General features: G+C 41.1%; 1 protein-coding gene across 3 annotated transcripts in view; it reads right to left on the bottom strand.

The window, feature by feature from the left end:
* Positions 1-6,610: 6,610 nt before the first annotated feature.
* The window catches only part of GTF2F2 (general transcription factor IIF subunit 2), a 92,840-nt gene continuing 73,940 nt past the window's right edge, over positions 6,611-25,510 (bottom strand). For 2 of the 3 annotated variants that reach the window (XM_074815652.1, XM_074815650.1), the window contains exons 7-9: positions 21,424-21,523; positions 13,613-13,756; positions 6,611-7,488 (exon numbers count right to left, since the gene is read on the bottom strand). In XM_074815652.1, the coding sequence (XP_074671753.1) occupies positions 7,369-7,488; positions 13,613-13,756; positions 21,424-21,523 (364 nt within the window). In that variant the 3' untranslated portion in view covers positions 6,611-7,368. Of the gene's footprint in view, positions 7,489-7,518; positions 12,953-13,612; positions 13,757-21,423; positions 21,524-25,510 lie in introns of those variants that run through there. The other variant, XM_074815651.1, reaches the window with a different exon arrangement.

Raw genomic sequence — 25,510 nt, 5'->3', positions numbered from 1 at the left:
TGCAGTGGAGGGAACATCTGGTGTCCTGGGAGAGGTGCTGGTGGGGCCAGGGGGAAGCTAGATACCACCACTGCCCCCCTCTTAGGTACCCTCTTAGCCAAGCCAGCCCGGGTCTGTCCCTGGGCTTTGTCTACTTAGTATGGGCAGGGGGTGGGTGCTGGAGCCTGGGTGGGCGATGGTCCTGGAGCCTTGTGCAGCCTTCAGCTTTGGCACAAGGAGGGAAAACCTGCAGAGGGAAAACTTTAAATGAGTGGATGTAGGGAATAGAATTGGTGTTTGGGTGGGGTTTTTTTTCTGTGGTTTAGCTCAAGGTCAGGAGAGGCTTACTGTAAGTTTAGGACATGGTTGTTGTCAGAGAAATAAAATTGGATTATTTTTTTAAAAAGACATAGAAAAAAAATTGCAACTTGCTTCATTCCCTTAGCCAGTCTCTGCATGTTGAGGTGGCTCAGGCCAGTCCACTGTAGTGTTGGCAGTGTTTTCAGCGACAGCTGTCTAGGGAGGATGCTTTTATTCAACAGCAATAGTATCTGCATCAAGATACCTCTTTCTCACATGCTGCTGCTAGCTTGGAGCAGGTAAGACACCTCCCTCTGTTCCCATGGACCTCCGACTGCGCTTCAGCTCTGCAGCCGCTTCCCTGGGATGTGGCTGCCATTGTAAACTGGGATGTTCTGCCCCGTGCAAGCCAGCAAGTTAATCTCCATGTCGCCACTAGCCTACAGCGGGAGGTGCAGCAGTTAAACACCGTGTTCATTTAGCTCAGAGATAAATGTCTCAGTAGGAGGGGAAAAAAAACACCAAACTAGCCTAGCCTGAGAGTCTTTGCCATAAACAGCCTGAAATCCATTGCCAGGAGTGCAACTGTGCTGGTTTACCGTCCCTGTGCCTTGGCTGTCTTTTGGTTGAAGCTGCAGCTGGAAGCTGTTGTGCAAAGATCACAGCCAAGTGGTTGTGGCCAGGGCTGGAGGCCTGGGGGAGGTTGGTTTTTTTTTGTGCCAGCAAATGCTGGTAACGCTGGAAGTGTGTTCTGTAGGAGTGTGGCAGGATGTTGTTGAGGATGTGCATAGCTGCTGGGTGTTTCGAGCCATTAGAGATGCATTCATCACCTTCCACTTCTGGCAGAAAGGAGTCAAACACCCTAGGAGGCCTTTTTAGACTGTTTTGATGTGTGATACCAACCTTGCCAATGAGGCAGCAGCTGAACACGGTGAGAAAAATGAGCAATTGTTTCCCTGCAGCCCTACTGTTACCCTGGGAGCCAACAGCTGGGATTCACCTCCCTGTCTGTGACTGGCAGCGGCGGGAGGAAGCTCTAATGGCATTTCCTCTCCTCCCATCCTCAGCGAGGCATGGGTATGCTGGCAGCCCTGCCAAAGAAACTGCAGCTTTTATAAGGCATGTCCAAAAAATAAATGTCCAGGAAAGATTTAAGGATTGGTTTTCCAAGTTCTTGGTAATAGAGTAGTCAAGAAGAGGCCATGTAAAGCTGGATGCTGCCTCCCTGTTCACTGTGAATGCTCAGCTAGCAAAACCCCACTGTTGCTACTGGCTGAGGTTCATCTCTACCTACAGCTGTGCCTGGGCTGAGCACCCTCGGCTCCTCCAGCTGAGGCAGGAAGGGATGATTTCTCTGCTTCCTGTAGCTGTGTCGTTGATGTGGGCTGTAGCCATAAAACTGCAGCTGCTGGTGCTTGGTCAAGCTGCCCACAGGAAGATGTTTGAGGGGGCTGGTGCAGCCCCCATTGGCTTTGGGCTGCCCTGGCTCAGTGGCCACCTCCTGGCAGCATGTGCTGTTCAGTTTACCTGTTGTGGTGGAGCTAAGAGTGCTTTGAACCCCATAAACCCATCTGATTTTTAAGCTGAATGGGCAAGATAGCAGCTGCCCAGAAGTAGAAGGGTTTCACATTCATGGCCACATTGCTTACTGTGGGCCAGGCAGCTTTGGGAAGGACACACAGGAGGAAAATCCTGTGGCTGGGGGTGCATGGGCTGGCAGACTTCACATGGATGCAGCCCTCGCTGCTTGCAGCTTCTCCCATCACTGGAGTATAAATAGCATCTTTCCAAGGCTGGGCTTGTCTGGGTGGTGGAGAGAGGCTTTTCAGGAATCCAAGCTGCATTTTGTGTGAGCCTCCTTGCGGGGAAAAAAAAAAAACCCAAAAACAAAACCCAAACAAAACAAAACAAAAAAAACAAACAAAAAAACCACCAAACAGACCTTAAATTAAACGTATGAAGCCTAGGGTGCGTTGGTCTCATTTCCCTCCCCCAGTGCTATCAACCGTTGCACCACAGACTGGTAGGGACAGCTGGATGGGTGCAGGCATAGACCCAGGCAGCTGAGGAAGGGCTCTCTGTTGTTTCCTCTGTTGCTTTTAATCAAGCCTTTGCCCTTGCCTGTTCCTCTGGTGCTTGGTACTTGGTTGTCCATCTCACAGCTGCTGAAAGCCTTCCCTGACTCCTGGAGGTGTTCAGGCCCCTGTGGAAATCCCACTCCCAAGAATGAGCTCCAGAGGTAAAGCTAGTTAATGGAGTAGAGGGGAAAATAAATAGTTGTGTTCTTCCTTTCAAGATGGAAAACCAACTACTGCAGCTTCTCCCTTCTCCTATTTATTTGCCTATAGTCGCAAACATACTGGCTGCAAAAGCCCAAACCCCTATGTATGCCATCAAGAGCAGGAAGCCCTTTCTTGGATGGTTGCACTTCTCCAAGGAATGCATTTTTGGCTGAGGTACTCCCAAGACCAGTACCAAGCAGATCCTTGCACTGAGGTTTGCTGAGCTGGGCAGAACAGGGTAGCTGTAAGTTTAGCTGCTGGTGCTCAGATCTCACTCATCACCCAAGCCCTAAGTGTGGTTAGCTGAAGTGATGTCAATGGCACCCGTGTTCATTGACCCCTCTGGCTTACAGGTGCCTCTTGTTTCCCATCCAAAGGTATTTATCAATTCCTTATTCCAAAATGCAATGAACTCAAGAATTTTTTGAGTTTGATGAGAACTGAAGGTAGAAGAGTTTGACCTTGAGCCAGACAAGAGTTGTGACCCTTAAGACACCTGCTGCAGCACTGGCTGCTGAGCTCTTCTGGAAAGGGCCTTTTCTGATCTTTCCTGTTGGAGTTTGTCATCCTTGTGCGAATAATTAAACACTCCCTGAGAAAGGCTGACCCTGCAGCCTGGTAGCCACACACAGTCTTGGTAAGGAGAGCCAAGAAAAAGAGTCCTCCAGTCCTGCCATCAGCATGAGAAATGAGGCAGGTTGTGCCCAGCCACAGAAAAGCTCAAGAAGGAAAGCTATCTTCCAGGTGAGCCTGGAGCAAGGACTCAGCTCTGATACTGCGTTAGTGAGAAAAAGGATTTGTTAGGAGTCAGTAAATACAGTGACTAATGAAAATGCCATCCTGCCGACAGGGACATGTGAGTGTGGGTGGGCATAGCTGACACACGCAGGAGGTACCTTCAGCTGGAGCCAACTCCAAGCAGCTGGTGAAGACAGTATGGAGCTGACTCAAAGCATGGACAACTTTTAGGGAGCATCCACTGGGATCACAGCAGCTAGTGAGCTCTGATCCCACTCTGAGTTCTGTGTCAAAGATGTGGTGTCAGCAGCAGAGGTCTCATAGCTGTGGGCTGGCAGAAAGTTATGCTGCTAATGTTCACACTTGGTGCTTTCTGTTCCCATGCCTCATGCAGCCCTACCTGTCCCACCAGCAGTCTCTGGGCTGGCTGCAGGCAGGGCTGCAGAGGCGGCAGGCAGCAGCGGAGGCAGGCAGATGTTTAGAGCTGTGAGCTGGCAGGGAGGGAAGCAGGGCAGCACTGGGACCTGTCTGTCCCATGCTGGGTTCAAATACACCCCCCTTCCTCACGTAGCAGTGACAGCCTCCAGGCTGGCACCTTCTTACCCATTCCCAGCTCACTGGCACAGGGATGTCTCTACTGGGGCAGCTGCATCACTGTCACCTCGCATCAGCTCAGGTCCATGCTGGTACTGCCTGGGCTTACTGAGTATGAAATTTCGGATGACTCAAAGAACTGGTCATTTGGGAGAAGTAATGTTAGAGGGGAGACACACTCATTTAATGGCATTTAGCACATTGATACTTCTGCTCATGCCTATGGGACCCACTTGTGGACCAATGTTTTGACCACAATTATTCAAGAACATCTGCACAAGTAGAGTTCATCAGTGAGCAGAGACAGCAGCACATGGGAAGACCAGCAGGGAATCGGTGTTCATCACTGCCGCAAGTTCAGAGTTTAAATTAATCCAAATGTGGGGGCTGGGGAATCAGACTTGAATGCCTGCAAGCCGCCTCCTCCTCCTCCCTTTTGGCAGACGGCAATCCTGCTAACAGCACTTGCATACTGTCCTCCCGCAGAACAAGTGGAGCAGAACTGGAGAGTTCTTGCTGGTTATTGCGTGCTGGATCCAAATGAGGTTGCCCCAAATGCTAAATCATTATTGCAGCCTCACATGAAGTTAAACCGGTCCCACAGTGCCTTGAGTTACTGCAAAAGGGAGAATGTGGGGCCCATAGCAGCGTGTCTACCCTGCTGCTTCTATCTCCAGGGTGGGATGTGCTGCAAGACCCTGTGGCTTGGCTGCAGGCTGGATGATGATCTGCCAATGGCACCTAACAACTCCACCTCCATCTTTACCGTGTGCTCCCACCAGGCAGGAGCCAGCAGAGTCCTTGAATGCACGGCACAGGGCCTGGTGCTGGCACAGGACAGCATCTTTCATCCTCCTGGTCAGCACCCCTGCAGGCTCACTGTGCCAGTCTCTCAGGCCATGTGGATTCTGTGGCTGCTCTTAGGGCTAAAATTCCAGTTGCAGCCTAACAAGCTAGAAAGCCTTCAAAATCACACAGGAAGCAGGTAAAAAAGTGCTTCATGAGCCGCCTGGCTTCTGGACCGTCCACTGCATGTATTTTCTTTATTTACCCTGACATAGCATCTCCCAGTTCTATTTCCTAGTTCCATTTTTGAAATGGAGTTTCCTCACTGTGTCAGTCCCCATTTCACCCTGAAAACTGGTGCTACTCCAGTGAAGGCTGCAAGCAAACCAGGACAATTTGGCTTTCCTCAACCCTTCCGTTGCTCGTTGGTTGAAAACTCCACTGCTCGTTTACTTCTAGCACTCTCCACGTTTTTAATGACACCCATAAAAATCAGTCTTTTGTAAAAAACATGAAACCCACAAAAAAATGGGAGTGCTCCATACACTTTCCATTACTCCTAAGTAGAGCCTATTTACCCTGTCCAAAGGCACCCTGCAGATCAATAAAATACCTACTTTACTTAGATCTCCTGGCATTTTGCGCTGATTATGTCTCTCTCAAGGCAAATTGTGAAGCAGTAAACTTACATAAAACCAAAAATACAAGCAGATCCAAAATACTTTTCTGCTAAACTAATCCTGCTAGAGATTCCACTAAAGGTAACCTTTTGCCTCTGAAACGGCACAGTCATTTTTACTTGTGGCACTGAATTGCAACACTACAAAATCAGAATCGCATGGCATTCCCCTGCATGGTTTTTGAAGACCATGTGAAGGACACAAGGGAGAAGCTGACCTAGACCTTCTAGGTACCTTAGCTGCTCAAACATGACACGAGTCCAACAGAGGAGCCCAGCTCATGAAAAGCGAGTCCTCATCCTACATGGTTGTGAACGCAAGTCTCCGGAGGACTCGAACAGCATGAAGAGGACAGCAGTGTGTGCAGGCTCTGGCTGTTGCTGGGGAACATGTGATGTACCATAGCAAGACACGAAGGCTGACTTCCTGGGTTCCTCTCAGCATCCTCAGATATCGCCTGCAGCCATTAGCAAGCTGAGTCCTGCTTGTAGAGCCTGAGAAGACGGGAGTCAGTGGCAATATTTATGAAAGCACACACACACATCCCTGGAACATGATCTGCTTTTCAAAAAATCTCAGTAGTCCGCCTCCTAGGAACTGGACACTTCATGCCATGGAAAGCTGAGCACCAGCAGGAAGCATATCTGCAGAGATACCTACACAAACAATTCTAGAAAAAAATGAATCGAGCAAAATTAAAATGTGTGACTTATGCATAAGGAGCTAGAGTTGTTTTACAAACCTCCCAAGGCATTTGACACCCCCCCCCCACCCCAGACCTTTAATTGCTTCCAGGTGGACCAATAATGGAAAGTTTGCTTTTCATGCAGATCTGTTATTTTATTAGTGTGCGCTGAAGCGATGCACACATCTGAAGGGCCAGAGGGAATGTGAAAGTTGTGCTATAAAACCTCACTTTCTGCTTCACTTACAAGTATACCAATGAAGTTTTTTCCACTGTTTTCCTTGCCCTTTTTTGAAATAAAAGCTTTGAGAATACAATTAAATAGTCCCGTCCTATCTCCCTCCCAAAAATGATGCTGAAGAGACAACCCTTGCAATGTGCATTTCAAAAATGGGGGAACAGAGACACAGATATATTAAGCAATTGTACTGGGTCTGGCACAACAACCTTCCCCAAAACACACAGAAACCCAGTGGCCAGCAACAAAAACATGGTTTGAAAAAAACCTTCATACCTATGCTATCTAAATCACATGTATTCAGTCAGTAATGTAGAACATTGCATGGTACAAATTAAAATAACGCTTTTATTGATATGCTTAAACATAAAACATAGGTAACATCATAAAAAAATCAAAAGATAAATCTATTCCTTGATGTACATAATAGATAGACATTTAATTTTTTTTCTCAGTAATCACCTGGAGGGGATTTTCATCTTCCCACTGACCTGTGTATCAAACAGCCTTTGCTTTATGGGTTTTTTTAACTGTGTTGATTTGTTCCCATGGAGTCTAAGGACTGTGATGAGCACCACGGTTGTGGCTGTTTTTCCTAAAGCCTGACCCCAAAAGGAATTTCCACCTAAATACTGCACAGAGGGTTGGGTACCTTTGCAGCCTTCTGGATGAAGCCCTGACAGATCCCAGCAGAAGCGAGGGTATTAACCTGGTTCTACTGGAATGCAAAACCACAAAGTTACAGGTTCCTCTAGTACACACTCCTTCAAAGTCATTAAGGCTTGGAAAAGCCACAAAGCTACCAAGAAAAAGATCAGAACTCAAAAGATTTCTAATAAAGATAAATCTAATACAGGTTTATTCTATAAATATTTTTTTCCTGTGGAAAGACAGAACACTTATAGAAACATACAAGAAATATTCCTTGGAAAAAAAAAATGAAGCTACATAAAATTACAAAGTATCAGCTGCTTGAATTTAACTTGAGCCTTGCAAAATTGCGCTGCGCTCAGTCCTGTCTGTAAACCCACCACAGTTCCCTCAGTGCAATCACTCTAATTCTCTCTTGCTTTGTAAAAGCTTTTGTTAATCACTCTTGTCTTCTCCTTGGTAGTGTCTGTATTCTGGCTTCAGCTCCCAAGTGTTTTTGTGGGTCCCCTTTACATTGTAGATGCCTATTTCTCTTAAAATTTCTTTCAAGTATATCTGAAAGGGAAACAAAAATTCAAATTATACAGGCAGGCAATTACTATGGTTCCTACGCATCGTCTCACGATCTGCTCAATCACATCAACTTGGTTGATAAAAACAACCCGTGGACAGCAAGGTTGGCTGATTGGCACTAACTCATGGGATAATGACTCCGTGACAGACTTCAATCCCCAGGCACCAACAGGGATTAGAGCAGCCTGGGTGTAACGCCCACCCAGGGATGCAGCAAGGAGCACCCGAGCCCCAGGGGTGACGGCTCCCGGGCAGTCCCTGCACAGCCCTGCCCGGCTGCAGAGAGGCAGGTACCAGCTAGATGGATGCTCCAAGGGCTGCCGAAATGAGCTCCCAGTGCCTCCTCTGGGAAGGTGATGCTGAGGTTCTCTTAGACATCTTCCTCCTGCTGGAATTTCTGCACCTGAGCTAAAAGCTCTTGGCTTTTCGTCTTGCTTGGGCTGGGATTATTTTGAGACTCCCTGCCTTATTCAGATCCCATCAAAGGCCTGAGCCGTTGGTTTTCATGTCATTTTGCAAAGCTTTAAGCATTTTATTATGGCCTCATTTTTAGAGGAGAGCTGAGCAGGTGCCAGAGAATTTTCTAATACATTCAAATATTAAGGCTAGGAAGAGAAATTAAAAAAATCCAAGCAAAGCTGTGATACCAGTAGTGTAACCTTTGACACAAGACAGCTCACTAATACCACGCTCCTCTACTCTTTGTAATAAACACCAGTATTTTGTTTCATTTTTTAAAGAGCTGTTTGCCTGCTTGTTTGTTTAAATATTAATCAGGACTGACTTGAGTGGGTTGCCATGGCAACCACAGACCACAGTTTAAGAACCCCCACATAAAATTCATAATTGCTTTAGTCTGAGCCATTTAATCCTCTTTGAGTGCATAAATTGAACTGGAGTTACTGGAACCCTTGTATTCTCTTTATCTACAATTCCACCAAGCACAAATATCAACATACTCCAACTCATTAAAAAAAGCAAGTATTTGTTGATGACATAGGAAAAAAAGAAAGGCCAATTGCCCAGTCTCTTCCTTACACTCTTCCCATTTTTTGCTAAATGGAAAAGTTGGGAAATAAATAAAAAGTATGTTTTCAGTCAGTAAAAAATGTCTCTTTTAGAGAAACTGACCATGTGTACCTCCCGGTACACATCAAAAATTTACAAAGAAAAAATAATCCAGATCCCACGCTAATGACAATACTTCATTTGGACTCATGTAGCAAAATTACTCTTAAAAACCTATCTCAAAGCAATGAGGGGTGTTTGACCAAGAACTAGGAAAGATGCCCATAACAGACTGTTTAAACAAACTAGTTTCTTCGGGTGTTTCTTCGAGCAGAGCGGCTGCACGCAGGAGCCGGGAGCGGGGAGCAGGGAGTTCATTTCGCACTGCGGGGATGGCTCTTCAGCCTTCGAGGGTGCACGATGCAAACCCCAGCAGGTGGCAGCAGGAGATCAGTGCACATCTCTTAGCACACCTTTCCACAGCTCATTTGTTCCCGAGATGCTGTCATTATTCGAGAGTCAGGTACCTAAGACAAATGTACTCACTACAACAGCAATTAGTGCGCAAACGTTTTTGTGAGACGACACTGCTGTTGTGCAATGAATTTTTTAAAAGATGATGAAAGCAGGTGAAAAAGTGATTTCCACATAGGTGTGTGTAGATGTGTATACCTGCATATCCACTGCTTTGTTTGCAGTCCTTGTATGTGCACAGGAGGTAGGCTTTCAGTAGTGTCACCGACAGACACTTCAAAAGATGGCAGAGTGGGTGGAAGAAACACTCAGATTCAAGGTTAAATTCTGCTCTAGACCATACGAACAGATTAATGAGTATTGGAAAAAAACACAGAACTGCACTTAGTCCCATGAAGTACATCCATATGCAGTTTCTGGGCTGAGAGCCCTTGTCTGTGTCTGGGAAGCCAGGTCGCAAGGCGTGGCGATGCCACAGGGCTCAGGCTGGATGAAGCCGCTGCAGCTGCCAGCGGCTCGCTGCTGTTTGGTGGCACTCTCTTTGGATCTTTTGCACGAGGCAGTTCTCACCTCTCACTACTTGCTCACACCTCCAAACCACTCACCCAGTTAAAAGAAGGTTAGTTTTAATTTCAACTAGTTTTCAGACTCAATTCCCCAGGCAGTTCTGCTTCTCTCTGGGCAAAGCTTCCAAGAGTTTTGATTCAACACCATAACAAAATGGAACAAAACCCACCCAAACTGAATAGCGAGGTAACATCTGTGCCACAATTAAGAGCACTTCAGTGGAGACTGTGAACTGCGGCAACTGAAGATTTGCAACATATTCCTATTTGCCATCTCTGCTGCGGGGGGGGGGGGGGGGGGGGAAACAAGAAGCAGTGGTTTTAGGGAGGGCAGCTGAGAGTGTTAACCCAAAAAAATCACTCTGCGTGCACAGACAATGCTGAACTGTTGCAGCCTTTAGACACAAATCAGGGCTACTCCTGCTGTACTGTCATATTTGAGAGCAAGTGAATGGATGAGATGCATTCAGGGGACGTTCTGATTCTTCCTGTAAGATCACTCTCCTTCCAGAAACCAGGACCCTCCTGGTTGTGCCAGGCTGGCCTATACATCTTGAAGCATACTGCTCAGTCTGGTAGTATATGATTAAGAGAATCCCCCATTTCCTCAAGTGATGCCAAATACTGAATTTTAGAGCCTGGTGAGTGCTAATCAGAGGCCCACAATTTCTTCTCAGAAAGGGATTCAATATGTTTATATACATATAATTCTAACACAGAAGCTAATATGTAGGTAATCTGTTTCTACATTTAAGGCATCCTCTGCTCTGTTACACCTTCCCTCATGATTTTTTCCATAAGAAGTGAAATGTTATTATAAAATTGTGGAATAAACATTTCTGAGGAGTTAACTTCCAAGCTCTGAAAACCCTTCTGAAACTTTGAGGGGAGACACCCCCCTCCCCATCCCTGTACTTAGCATAACCATTGCTTAAAGCTGAAAGAAAAAACTGCAAACAACGTACCCCATTTTGAAAAAATACAGTTCATATTAGACCACTGGTTCCATACTGATTCCATTCTTCACAAATATTTGATTACTTACATAAAAAGCATATTATGTTCTCAGCCATGAAATCCAAATCTAGAATGACTGCAGTATTTCCAGGGAACACTCAATATTTACATCTGGGTGGGTGGCAACAGATTTGCCTACTACTGAATATGGTTATTTTTCATTAAAAAGGAAAGGAAATAAACCCAGGTTTCCCTAATATAACTGGTTTGCATTCAGAATATCCTTGCTTTGTGATTTCATGATCATAAAATAAAGATGGCAGCAATTTCCCATGTAACGTGAAACATATTCTGTAGCAAGGGTTTAATTTACTATTTACGTTTACCCTTATGTAAGAAAAATAGCCTTATTTATTTGTTACTTCACCAAGATGTTAATTCCCTTAGATAAATGTGTTTTAAATATTATTAGCCAGTGATGTAAGCACCTAGAACTTCATTTTAACAGGAGCTGAGGAGACAGCAGCAGCAGCATTTTTTTCCTCACGTCTGAAAATAACCTCAACATTTAGAAACTCAGAGAAGAAATTACATACCCAGTCAATCTGAGACACTATGACAGAAAATAAAGCAGTGAACACGCCGCAGAGATTAATTAGCAGCCAACCTCTGTACAGCACAGGGAAAGCATGCCTATTCACCTGTTGGCATTTTACTTTTTTTTAGCAGGTATAGCTGCTCTGCGAACAATAAAGTCACAGTGGGCATTAGGAACAGATACACCGGCTGAGCAGCAGGAACCAAGGGATAGTATTTTTAAATGGAAATGGATGCTGTTAGCAACTCCCTACAGAAGTTTTCAATGGGAACCCAGATGGGAAATTAGGATAGCTTTAGATGAGGGGGTAGATGACATACTGAAAGTTTTTAATTTATCACCATACTGGCTACCCAGTGAATGAAGAAAGGCATCAGAAATAGAATTTTGGTAATTTTTTTCTCAGGATGTCCAGGTTTGAGGAAGCTGTAAGGGTGCCAACATCTATGGCAAAACCCTGTCTGGGAATGAACACAAAACCCCTAACTCTCGCACACAGCTCAAAACTGAGAACACACAGCCCACTCAGGGGAAGAGGGTTTAATGGTTTGATTAATCTCAGGAGCCCTATGGGACTTTTATCTATCAGTAGAGAGCCTCAAACAAGAAACAGAGATGCAAAGATATAGCCCAAATAACATGTGATGTTGGGTCAAATTAGTCTACCATTTCCTTTTAGTATACCTGTATTACTACAATAGTTGAAAAAATAAGGGCTAGATTTGCTGCGATGAAAGTACACAGCACAGACCGACTATGCTACAGGCGGAATATATTCAGGAACATATGATGACAGCAGAGATATATAGACAGGCATAGAAATTCATCATAAATGTAATAGAATTATTCATGTGAGGTGTTTTGCTCTCTACATCTAATCTAATAACTACTCTATACATTTAATCCTTAGGGCAGTGACTAAGACAAAAATTGGATTAATCTTGCCCAGATTTTGGTGCTAAATGAAGAAACTTTTGTCAGAAGCACAGCTTTTCCAGGCCCCTTTGAGCTGATGCAGACAGGTACATTCAAGAGGTAAATCACATCACAGGAGGAAGAGAACTTTTGTTCTCCCATGGCTTAAGTAGGACTTGTGGGTGACTATTTCCAGCTGAAGTCATGCCAGATGGGATAAATCTGCACCTACTTATATTCAAAGCAATCAAGATACTGACTGCCACATCTATCTCTTAGCAAAAAAAAAAAATCTTACAATTTTCTTGCAACTCCCTCCATATCTTGCTTCTATTCCTTCCTCCTCCTCAGCTCCCATTATCCACACACCTCCTCGGCCACACAGATAAGGAGTTGACTCATTAGATAAATGAATGGAATAGAAGACACGAATACATTATCCAACTAGTTTCTTCCAAGGTACTAGAAAACCATGAACCTACATGTATTTGTATTAGGTAACATCTTCATGCAGCTTCTTAACCACATTGTGGACCTTGTACAAATCCTCTGATACAGATCCACTTAGTTCTAAATGTGAAGTGAGCAAAACCAGTAAGCATCTCCATTTTTTCTCCTCTTTTACAAAGGAACAATTTTTTCCATAATCCAGCTGTCCCTGTTCCTTCTTCTGCCTTTGCTCTAACAACTTTTGAAATTGTTGCTCTATTTAGACTCATAATTAAGTCCCTTTAAGTTTTCTGAAAACTGCAGCTGGGTTGAGGATAGATATTGAAGTCAGCAGTGAAAAACATCAAAAGCACCAGAGATACTTCATGTGTCATTGTCTCCCCCTGCTCCCGCGTAGTGTGCTCAAGGAAAGCTTGAAGAGGGGAAGCAGGGAAACAACTGGAAAGTTAGGGTCCATAGATGAAGGGGCTGGCAGACACTGCAGGATAACAAAAGCATCATGTAAGCACATGTCCTCATGCTTTTGTTGTTTGTGTATCAAAACAGTGTTTAAAAAAAAATAAATCCCAAATATCAAACCCCTAAACTCTTAGTCTAGAAATTACTGTATTTGTAAAGGAAATCAAGTGATTTTGGGGATGTTGACGTGATGCCTGAGCTCCTAACATGGACAATGCGTGTATTTAATACTAATTCCATGAAACACAATTTTCTAGACCCACGGAAAAAGAGTAACCCCTGTTGCTATGCCAAGATAAAAGTTCAGAAGCTGAAGGAAGGGCTTACCACTCACTTACATAAGCTCTCTATTGCCAACAGCAACAGAACTAGGCTGTTACTTCAGTGAGGATGGAAGTAGCATGGGAGACATCTGAGCGTTACAGAATTTGGTTTCTAGTATTAAAGCAAACCTAAATAAGAGACCATGTAGGTTACTTAAACCACCTCTGTCAAGAAAACCATACTCACTGCAATGCTTGGTATCATACACAGCCCTAAAAAAACTTGATGATTTCTGTTTGTTGTAAAACATTTAGAGAGCTGGTTCAAAGACATATAGTATATATGATACTCTTCTGGATATGGAAAATACACACACTACTGAAACTGGTTATATTGCAAGACTACTAGTACGTACCACTGGCTGTTTGGTTATGTCCACCAGGTCTTTAATGTTGTAATACTGATGTTTCTCAAAGGCTGAAAAAAGCATGTCCAACACTTGTTGTTTATCAGCTCGAGCCCGTTTTCCATCTTCTTTCTTCTTCTTCTCATATTCAATCTATCAGATACAAAACACGTTTTAAAGACATACATATATAACGCTGTATAATTCTCAGTGCTGAACATTAAGACATAAAAAACCTCTTCTATTTAATAAAACACTGTTCAGTGACTCAGTGCTTTTCATCTGGAAAATTTTCTTTTGAGCACTCAAATGTTCTTTAATGAACATAAACTAAGCATTTTGTCCTCAGCACAATAAGCTTTTCTGATATGTATCTCTGCTTTATCTAGTAAAAAACCTCAGAAACAGAGCCTGCATGATGTGCCCAGACTTGGAGACAGAATTAATATTAGTACAGGAATCCAAACTGAGACAGTATTTTCACTCCACCTCTGTTGATACCAGCTTCTGAAGTATAATGACAAATATCAAACAACCTACAAATTGCCATACTCGGGAAAATCCACAAGATCAGCATGGCTACATCCACAATCACAACAACAACCTGCCCAAAGGATGCTCCAACGGCCCTTGGACACTGTCTCATCTGCTTCAGAAACAGCACTCAAGGCAACCACTCTGTCAATATAAAACCAAACTTCACCAAGTGAAGACACGCTTTGACGACGTGGATGGTATCTCTTCAGAAGAAACCTGGGTAGCACACACAAAGTTATGGTAGTCCAAAAAAACCCCTTCCAAGCAAGTAGAGGCCCCTTGTTGCCACACATCATCCTCTTTCAGAAGGCATATTAAAAAGTACTTAACTATTGTAAGAGGACACAAGATGACCATATATTTTTTCAGAAACTTTTATCACCTCCATAAATCCTTCCTGCATTTCCTCAGATTCATCATCACAAGCAAGATTTGCACAGACCAGCACACCCCAAACAAACCCCAATTACCGCAGAGCACCAACCGTAACATCTGCTAGCACATCACTCCATCCACCCCCAATACCACTCTCAATAACAGAAAACCATCAAGCTCCTTGGAACCAACAAAGGTGACCCAGAAGGCAATACAATTCATGTAATCATCAAGTGCTTTCAGGAAAACTGTGTGGGTGAATTCAAAGCAGCAAAACATACAGCATAAATTATGCACGTGACCAATAAGCCTGGCTGCCGGTAGCATAATTTTGTATGGGAGTTGTTCTGCCTCTGATGTCTCAAACCTGATCCTCAAAAGACCTTCAGAGAAGAAGCCTAGAAATGAAAATTCACAGTTCTACTGGATACTAAAAATCTTATTTTTAAGAAGAGAGATTAGTTTTATGGCACAATTTATTTTTTCCTGTTTTCTTGCCAGCTGACTCCCTTCTACGCTCTGAGTGAAAATAGCCTGTCTCTTGGTATCTGTCCCAAAGTGGCTAAAGACTATTACCACCTTTGCCATTGCTCACAGGTCTCCAGCCAGCTAACTTCCTCTTTCAAATCCTGAAACAGATGTACATCATTAAATTGAACGCAGAGCAATTGTTCCCAACCTGTAGCTTGAAGTCTGTTGCTTCTGCTTAAAACCCAAGATGGGCTTGGGCAATCAAATCCTTGTCTGCTTTTCCAACTGTATGTTAGTGTTATAAAAGATACAACCTCTCCACACAAATCCACACAATTGATTTTTATCCACTAATACATTTTGGTGTAATTATTTAAGTCTTTAGCCTCTGCATTTTAAAATAAATAATCTTCAAAACAGTAATAGTTTTGTAACAATAACAAAATGTAGCACCAAGTAAAACAGTTTCCCAGTATCTTGGTTGCCATGATCTACAGCAGAACTGCTACACCACAGAAACTAGAGTAGGAACATAAATCTAGGACATTGGCCTTCCTATAAACAATAGTAAGTCAAAATATTTGCTTCTTCTGGAAGTCCAACAGGCAATTCATTAGGAGCCTCTGTTGACCTTGAAAAGGTTTTAACTGTAAGCTTTGGAAGCCCTGCTGTAGATTCAATTTCTGTTTCTCTACTGGTATAGTCTCTCTATGGAGTATAATGCAAGTAGGCTGCATCTAGTTGTAACCACATGAAGCAGAACTGCAATGGCATTGAAACATATATGAACAAGTCTACTCAGTTGACACACTTTAAAACTACAGTCCCAAAATACAGTCAGGATCCATTAATACAACAGAAAATTACGACACCGTAATATGACATAAGCTGAATTCTTTACCAAGCAGCACAGCCAGGGTGCACTCAGGGGTTACCTGCCTCTGTTGGTTGCAATTCCACCAACAAAGCAGTTGGCCAGTTCTCTGGGTATGTTCACATAGTCATACAGCTACTGGAGAAGCCGGATAAATCCCATTCATCTGAAAGTCTACTATGGCCTGCAGCACTACCCATGTCATGGTACGTGAGCAAGGGTTTCTGTATGAAACACCTAAAGAAATGATACAAAGAGTTGGGGAGTAGGAGAGGACTGGCCTCTTGCTGCATGAAATGTAGGATGAAGTATGAGATGTGTGAGAGTGCTACCTGCGAGATAAGCAATACACTACATCAGATGTTTGATTGCCAAAAAGGTCTTTGCATCTGATCTTCAAATGATCTGGTGCCAGTCAGTTTGCAACATTAAAAATGCTTTTAATTTACACCTGGCTTAAGTCAGAACTTACTAAGGTATATGATGAGCACTTTATATTTTTCCTGCCAGAGAAACCATATTTTCAGAGCAATCATCTACTATCATAGTCACGTTCTAACTCAACGCAATGGTGTAGGGACTTGCTGCAAGGACACAGGCGCATCCTAAGGACAACGAAGTATGAAGGGTTTAAGACATGCATTTAAAATTTAATTTAGTATGAAGCTGTCCCTTTGGTCTTAAAAAAATACATGAATATATCACATCTCAGTCTGAAGTTGATACTCCATGCTAGTATTGAAAAGCACTTATGATCCCATTGCACTGTATATTTTGGAAGTCTCATTTCCATCTACAAGAACAATTTTGGTTTCTATCTTCTAATATCATTTGTATTTAAAAACTGTTTCTTTGCTTTGTAAGCTGGAGAGAGTTAAAGGGAAAATCCACTGTTGCATATGTAATGAGTCTGACAGTGTTTCAAATAAACGAATGAGTAAGATCATCATGAATATGTCAGTATCATCATTTTACATGGAATGAAACCAATGTAGAGAAAATACCTGGCATGCACAAAGTTGCAGACAGTGCCAGGTTACACTGTGTTTTCAGAAGAAAATGCATAAACAACAGCAACCCAAACATTATTAAATAGAATAATCTAGTTGGGTAAAACAAATGATTTTTGGACCTGTTTGAAAACTTTCCCTTTGGTAGTTCATGGTCAAACACAGGAATTACTGTCCTGTAGGATACATTGTACCACATGGGAAGGAAAACACGACTACAACTTTATGGAGTCCTCTTCAAAAATCAAGACATCAACACTGTATTCTTCTGGAAGCAGAGTTTTCTAATTAGCCACTGCAATCAACTGCAGTGGGCTTTCTTGAGCCTGAGCTTTCAGCCTTTTTTGACTTAGTGATCCACAGATTTTCCCAGTTTCTCTGTGCAATTGCTGATCAGATCACAGCTGATACCAGTAAACAACACTCTACTGGATTTTCAGTAGAGCCCTATGCCATTTGAGACAATGGCTTATGGGACACCAGGGCTGGGGACATTAAAAATGTTTTGAATATATGCACATGAAAACATTTTATAAGAGGAGAAGATGAATTATCCAGCCTTAATTTGTTGCCAGAAAAGCATCTGACACTTTAGAGGTCAAGTCCAGAAGATGGTAGGAGAGATGAAGGCATTTGCAATGCTTGACTGAGTTCTGGGTTCCTGCATACATCAGAGGTCACTTTTCAGTGTAAAGACCTATGTATTTGTTTTTGAGGTTAGCATCTTTTCTCTGACTCAAAAATACACCAGTTGAAAGATGCAGTGTGAAAGATAAAGACAGCCAGTTACAGGCTGCATCACTGCCACAGCAGCAGCTATTATGCCTGTTCTCACCAACCCTTCTGCAATTTTCTACTTCCCCAAACAACAAAATCAAAATGAACAAGAAGAAAAACAGAACCAGAAGCAAACTGCAACCTCCTCAGGTGGAAGGTCAAGCTGAAGTGATGGAAGAAACCAATCTCCTCCTTTTCTGGTTTTTATTTTGTTTTTAAGGAGCAAGAACAAGAGCAAGGCATTGAGGTTATTCCTTCTGTATGTAGCAGAGCTACGGGAATAATGCATAAGTAGCCTGGGCATAATGGGAAAAGCTACTGGGACTCAAGACAATCTGAGAACAACAACAAAAAATCCATGGTACTGCTTGTACCTCTTCAAATGACATATAGCAAAAAAGTTCTTAGCTAGCAACTAGCTACGAGCTACATCTCTCTCCATGTGGAGAAAAAAAACCTACTTGCTTTAAAATTGATGCTTCCTACACAAAGGAATAAAGTAACAATAAGGAAATTCTCAACATTATCTTCACTGATGTTAGATCTCTGACAGGACTATTTCACAACTGGGTATAAAATCCTAATTATACAAATAATAGTCTCCTGCAAAATAACATGAAGTAGCCTTTCTAACCAAACCACAACTTTTTTTTTTTTTTTTTGCTAGTAAATCTAATGCCCAGTATTCTTCTTTCTCTATTATTTTAGTGCCTTGGTACGCTCTCCCCAGTAGGAGCTTCTATTTTACATTCTCTGGATGAGCTAAAGTAATCAGAGAGGAGTGTTTGTATTCCCTATACAAATGAAATGTGAATATTCTAATACTCTTAATCCATTAATGTATAAAATCAACTTGTGCAGAAAACTGAATATCAATTCCTCCCTTTGTTGAAAAGTTATTTGCAGCTGGTGTCCCAGTTGCCCACATCTTAATTAGCAACACTCTAGCATCACCCTCTAACTTCAGCAACAGCTCCCACTGTTGTCTAAAAACACAGAGCACATTGTGAAGTGCTATTTAAAAAAAAAAAAAAAAAAAGGCATGGTATCTGTTGCTGTTTTCTTCTCTTTATCTTGTGAATACGCTGCTCATAGCAAGCTACAATGCAGCCTTTCATTTTTTTTCCTTCCCGTTTTCTTTGCAAACAGGGTGTTTTATGCAGTAGGCTTAAAGCATTTTTTGAGTCACATTACAGAATGCATATGCACTGTAAACTAATTAGATTTCTTTAAAACTGTGTGGTTTTTAAATTTAAAAACCATTAAAATATGATTTGATTTCAAGGAAGGACCGTTTTAGAACAAGCTGTCAAGCACAGAAGTTGCGAGTTTATCCCTGCAAGACTTCATACAGAAATCAATTTCTCTTTGTTTACCTTCCCAGGATGTTGCTAAGCTTTCTGAAAAACTGCCAAAATTGCCTTCTTGAAGGTATCATTATTACTGAAGCTGATGTATTACACTGCTTCGGTAGACAGCTAACGCAAAGGTGATAAAAAAGTGAGACTAAATCTAAAGTTTCATCTGAAGGTGTTTGAAAGAAGTCTCAAAGGTCTTCCCATCCCCTGAAGCACAGGTACCAACCTCTATAGTACGGGAGAGTGGGAAGAGGGGAGACCACAAAGAAGCCTCTGGAGGGGTAACCAGGACCACTAGAGAACTCTTCTGCTGTATTACAGAACAATTCCAGCTGCAAGAATATTAATATTGCAACCTTGTAAACCTGTAATATTTACAGATATACAGAAAATGAAGGTCACTTTCCCAGAGAAGAAAAGCTAAGTTACAATCCTAGCATATACTCCAATGGAATTGCAATTTTTTGTAATAAAAAGGTAGGCTTAATATAATTTCTTTCAAAAAAGCCCCACCACTTTCCCCATCCTGGTATTCAAACAAGCTACTGCTATTTCCCATTCACATGTAATTTATTTCCCTCCTCCTTTCTGTTGTATGGGCATTTATTGGTATATGGAGTAGCCACACTTAAGTCCCATTTAATATTCTATCATCTCTTCCTTCAGGAAATGTTACCCCTTTCTTTCTTAGTTAGTAGATACTAATTGTTTGCTCAGAAACTCCCCAGAATATGACTGAATGCATCAGTTTGTACATTTTTTCTTGTTTCTTGTGAAAAGTCTTGTCCCCAACAGGACTGTCACATGATTACAAGCAATGCAGCAAGTTTTAAGAAAGCAACTGCTGCTTGAAAACAGCAGAAAAATTTAACCAAGAGGTTAAAAAAGTTAATGGACTTGTTCTCCCAGATGTACATCCTTTCAGACATCTAACCTGAACCTTAATAAAATATTTAATGAAAAGAAAGACGTTGTAGAAAGTAGTTGTGCCTGAGCCTTTAGAGTCAAGGCAAGGCCAAGAGTGACTCAAATACAAGTATGTCCTGCTAGACTTTTCGCATCAGAACACCTTTAAGGTAGTCATGAAAAGTAAACACAGTGCCAGTGGATTTCCATTAGCATATACTGCTATGCATAAATGAAACCGAAATAATTAGGACACAAGAGCATCATAACTTTTAAGAAGCCTGGTTATGTCCTGGTTATACCTCTTGAATCTCACACAAGACTTAAATTTCTGTAATGATAAACAGCAGTTTGCAACTGGAATAAAGATTCAAAGACTGTCTCCAGGTTGAAGTCATACTGTTTTAATTATGCTCGTGTCAGGGAAATGGCACAGAATCCCGCTATAAAGAGAAGCTATACATCACTGTAGTTTATACCAGAATTAAAGAAGGAGAATAACAGTAGCAGCATAAAACAATATACTCATATAAAATTGCATTTGCATAGCAGGATATACCAGTGTGACTATTTTGGTTAAATGTCATTCCCTTAACTGAAATAGTTATATTGGTATGATCATCTATGTATAGATCAGACTTTGAACAGTAACTACTACAAAACAGTCCCATGAGAGAGAAATGATTATTTTTGGTTCTGTGGAAATAGACTGCCTTTCAGAATAATGCTTAAATATCATCCAGTATATTGTCATTTGTTTTATGTAAATAAAATCTTAATAAAAAGTGTAAAAGTTTAAATGACTAACACAGTGACTCATTTTCAGTATGACTTAACATTTCTCACATTCAACAGTAACAGCGATTATATATGCATACAGACAAATTACTCAAAGAGGATCTTTAAGAAAAAGGACATTATAGTTTGTATGTACATCAACTGATCTGGAACAGCAGTGTGGGTGTAATATTGACAAAGCCAATGATGCAAATAACACATACTACGAAGGTATGAAACTGTGAAAAATTATCAGCTGTTATTCTTTTCTACTTGTTGTCAGTTCCTGCAAAGGACTGCAAACCAATCATTCTTTTCAAGTCTTTAACCCACCTCCATACGATATTTGGCTCAAAGGAGTGCTTCCACATCTCATCGCACAAAGCCAGAACTGCCTTTTATCCCCAAACTTCAAAATTACATTTCAAAAAAGACTAAAGGAAGAATGTAATAAAGCCACTAGAAAATGCTTAGGTAAAGGCAGTTTGCCTTCCATCAAGTAACATCAGAGTTAGAACTGGCAGACCTTAGCCCCAAGGGTGATATTATTCTTGAGACAGAAAGAAGATCCCCAGAACACAAAATCAGGGAAAAGCCAGATAACATAGAGCATTTCCAAAGACAGTGGCCAACTGCGAGCAAAAGAGCTGCAAGATAGCAGCAGAGCAATTCTGGAGTCTTGAGCCAAACTGCTCCTGAAGAAGAGATGAAGGGAAAATATTGAAAGCTACTTACATTATATTGATGATTAGCCACCGGTTTATAGTTCGTGGTTACGGCTTTGTCCAGCTGCTGTGATAGTCTTACAGGTTTAGAAGATTCTTCTATCTGTAATCTGCAAAAGAAAACAAAAAGAGAATAAAAAGTTCAGACAAGCACACACGCAAAATTAATTCTAAAAATCTGCAAGTATGAACCAGTCCTTATCAAAGTCAGCTGCAAACAAATCATAAGGCAAACCTGATGCACTCTTCTGAATTAAGTTTTTCCTACTCTATTTTTGCTCAAGGACACTGAATTATTATGTCAATATATGCTACAGAAGACACTGAAATGCTGAAAACTAAGCAACTGTGAAGGGAAGATAATAAAAGCCATGTCTAAATAAAAGTTTTATTCCAAAAGCCTGACGCTCAGGTGGAAGAAAAGCCCTTGCCCTTAGAAAAAGTCTAACCCAACCCAAATTAACCCAGAATCTCCCAGTTTACTCAGCTGAGGGCTGAAAAAGCTATTTGATCCACCTCTGCTGACTCCTAGAGCACAGCAAAGATTAGACTTCATGACTTTCTTCTAGATATTTTAATGTAAAAATATAAATTTCTGTGACCTTTCTTTTGGCATTAAAGCACAGTAACAGAGCACAAATAACTGTTTTACAAGCACTTTTAAAAACACGGAAGACAGATAAATCCACCCAGGTTCAAATCAATGTACAATCAAGTCTCAATCATACAGTCAACAATAGGTGACCTTCAGCCCTCTTCGGGAAAGACTCTGAGGTCAGAGGTTGAACACATTTTGTCAAGTTCATCCCCATGTAATTTAAAGCTTATGTGCATGATGGTGTAGGAGGAGTGCTCCATTTACTTCAGGTTTAGCACTCAAGAATGACTACTTGAAATGAAGATGCAAGAAATCAAGCTTTAGAAAGGTGCAGGGCAACATCCCTTCAGGGAAAATAGCACATACAATTAATGTTATCTTCAGTGAAGTTATTTTGTTTCCAAAGATGTATCTTACAGGAAGAGTCAATTTTCACTAAACACAATTTAAGACTTTTAGACCAATATATGTACAGTGATGTTTGCTTCTTTCAAAAAAATTAATATGGTGACATTAATGCAAATAACAACTACATGTTTACTAATGTAAAACACCAATGTGATAAAACAGACAGTATTTTAAAAATTGTGTTTAAGATCACTGATTTCCTTTTGTAAAAATATATCATGCAACCAAACCCCTAAATTTAAATTCAGCATGCTTCTGATCTGACACTTGAACAACCTAAATAAAAGACATTTGAAGTAAACATTAAGAAATAAATTCTCTAGTTTTAGCAACTGGAAATTAAGCCAATCATCCTTCATAGCTAGTATGGCTGGACAGTAATTGCTGGCAGTTTTGTCTCATACATAAACTTGCTTCCTCTTGAATCTTTGTAGACTTGTCATTTGTTATACAGTTTTAATTACCCTTAAGCAACCATTATCTTGTATTCTACATTTCTAAATCAGGAGAAGGTATATCAATGCCTTCTCTGTCCAAATGTAGCATATTTTTTCTTAGCTTGAAGGAAAATCAATTGGAAGGTAAATGAGCAATGAACTCTTTTTACCCCTGTTCTGGAAAATAAAAGCAGAAGTTTTTATCACAAGAGTTTATCTTTTGGCCTTCAATCTAATTAAATGATTTTAAAGATTTTACTGATGTGGTTACCAGAGGTCTTCTAAACTCATGTTTCACAGTGGCACAGGCTAAAGCTAAATCAGTATCTTTTCTCCTAATCTGTCTTTTTCTTCATTGCTTTTTTTTTTTTTTTCTTTTTGGTCTCAATGACCTTATTTTTAAATAGTTTGGCTTTAATTTAAAAAAAAAAAAAAATTGTTGCAGTTCTTTGCCATTTTTCCTATTGTTTTAAGCTGGGGAGTTTTCCAGTCCTCCCTCTCCCCTCCCACTGTACTTATTTTTCATCTCACTTGTCCCCTCTCACATTTTTTCTTTCCATAAAGGAGGTTTCCTGTTCAACTGATATTGCTCCCATTCATGAGATAGAGGCTCCTGGAGATGAACTGGGAATTCCTGTCTCTCCTTTCAGCTCCAAGGCCACTGCACCACCTTCACATGGACCAGATTTACATATCTGATTTGTGATGTTGTTCCTGAGTCCTTCTCATTACAGCTGCAGCACAGGTAAGTGACTGACAAGGTTCACAACAACACTAAAATACATCATCCTGTTTTCAGGGAGCACTGTGCTTAGAACAGTGGCATTTCTCCATGATTAAATCCTCCTTGCACCGGGCTTTACATTCAATGTAAATTTCATTTACATACAATGTAAATTTACAATATCCTCAATTTCTTCAGGAAAACAGCCAAAGAACATTAGCCCTTCAATGACGAAATGTCAGAACACTGAAAATATGGACTGAACACCTCAGACTGTCCTCAGAAGGAAAAGCTTTAGAATGCTGATGTCAAACTGCCTCCAGCTTCTTAATAAATTAGATATTTAAACGTGCAAACAACTGACAGCTCTGTAGCCTAGAGCCTGTCATGAACTTCGGACACCACTCAGTGTTGAAGGTCTCCTCCTGTTCTGGCATTTTAAAATTACAATACAGGATTTTCAACCCCCATTTCAATGCAGCTTCCATAAATTAATCCTCCTTTGCATAAAAGAACACCAACAATTTATTTCTTAACCTTTTTCACTTGCCATGCAGGATACGCATTTCAGTTTATTTTAACCTGCTAATTTCCAAACAAGTAGAAAACCAAATATGTAGCAGAGCTAATGCACTTCTCAGAGGCCTTTAAAGGTTGATGGCAGTGAAGTTACATCTAACATGTGAAGTTCCCCAGCACACAATCTTGAAAGCAAACAAAAACTTCTTGCCTGCTTAGGAAATGGGAGGGAAGCCTACCAAGTGAAAATGGAAATCGACAATCTAAGTTTGTTTGTGAAATGGCAGAAGACTTCAGAAAGATCTACCTGTACCAAATAACAAATATATCACCTACAAATATCTGTGTCTCTGTAAGAAATTTCAGATATATCCACGTTGTACTTCAAGATTTCTTGTAAAGGTTTCCAAATTACAATGCACAGATCTCAGATGGTCTTTAGAAAACTGGCTACCAGTACAACGTTAACTTTTTTCTGTTTCTAGTGGATAAACTGCCGTAGTGAGAACTAAAAATATATTCCATTCCTAGTATTACTTTTTAATGCAAGCAATTACAGCAGTTGCCACATGCTAATATGAAAATCTAAATGGGAAGCATGGTGACTCAGGAGGCAAACCTTTTTATTAATATACATTTATTCTACACATGAATCTTGCTCTTCTCCCTAATGGCTGCCCTTCTCATTTCCTTTTCTGCAGCTTACAAGATTTCCTGGAGAATGACAGAGCCTCAGGTTGCCTTCCTTTCACCGGGCTTCCATGCGGAATATGGTCACACAATCCTATGCAGAACAACAGCTGCTGTACATCTGGAGTTAGCTCCCCAAAATGCACAAATACAGGTAAAGGACCTGACAAATGAGCTACAAAACCCAAATTAGCGAATGGTTGATGTGTGGACTAAGCACTGAAATTTGCTTAGTGCACTACAAAGGGTAAAGACAAATAGCCTGTAATCATTTTGTCCGGATGATTTGTTGGTACAGACACTATTTGCATGGAAAATATGGTGTGTTTTGGTTGGTTTTTTTTCAAAACCATGCCATAATTCTCCCATATTCAGAAAGTAGTATGTCTGGGTGAATATAATTGACTTTTTAAATTTGTATAGCTGTGGTTTGAAAAAAGTTGATGAAATATATATTTATACATTCTAGTAATTACACACTCAAAAATTTATAACAAAAGCTATGAATTGGGCATTATACTAGCCTTTTAGATCGATGTTTTAATGTGTTACAGATATAATTACTTTTAAATGCTCATTTCTTAAACAGAATTTAAAAAGCAGTATTAAACCAAAATATTATGAAGCGTTTTATACAGGGTTTTCTCAGAGTGGATCTGCTGAATCTTAATTGAAACTGTTGGTAGGAAGAAAGAAAAAAAAATCAATAGATATTCTGAGT

The sequence above is a fragment of the Strix aluco genome, chromosome 2, assembly GCF_031877795.1.
Source record: "Strix aluco isolate bStrAlu1 chromosome 2, bStrAlu1.hap1, whole genome shotgun sequence".
Classification (NCBI taxonomy): Eukaryota; Metazoa; Chordata; class Aves; order Strigiformes; family Strigidae; genus Strix; species Strix aluco.
This window is presented reverse-complemented; position numbering and strand designations above follow the sequence as displayed.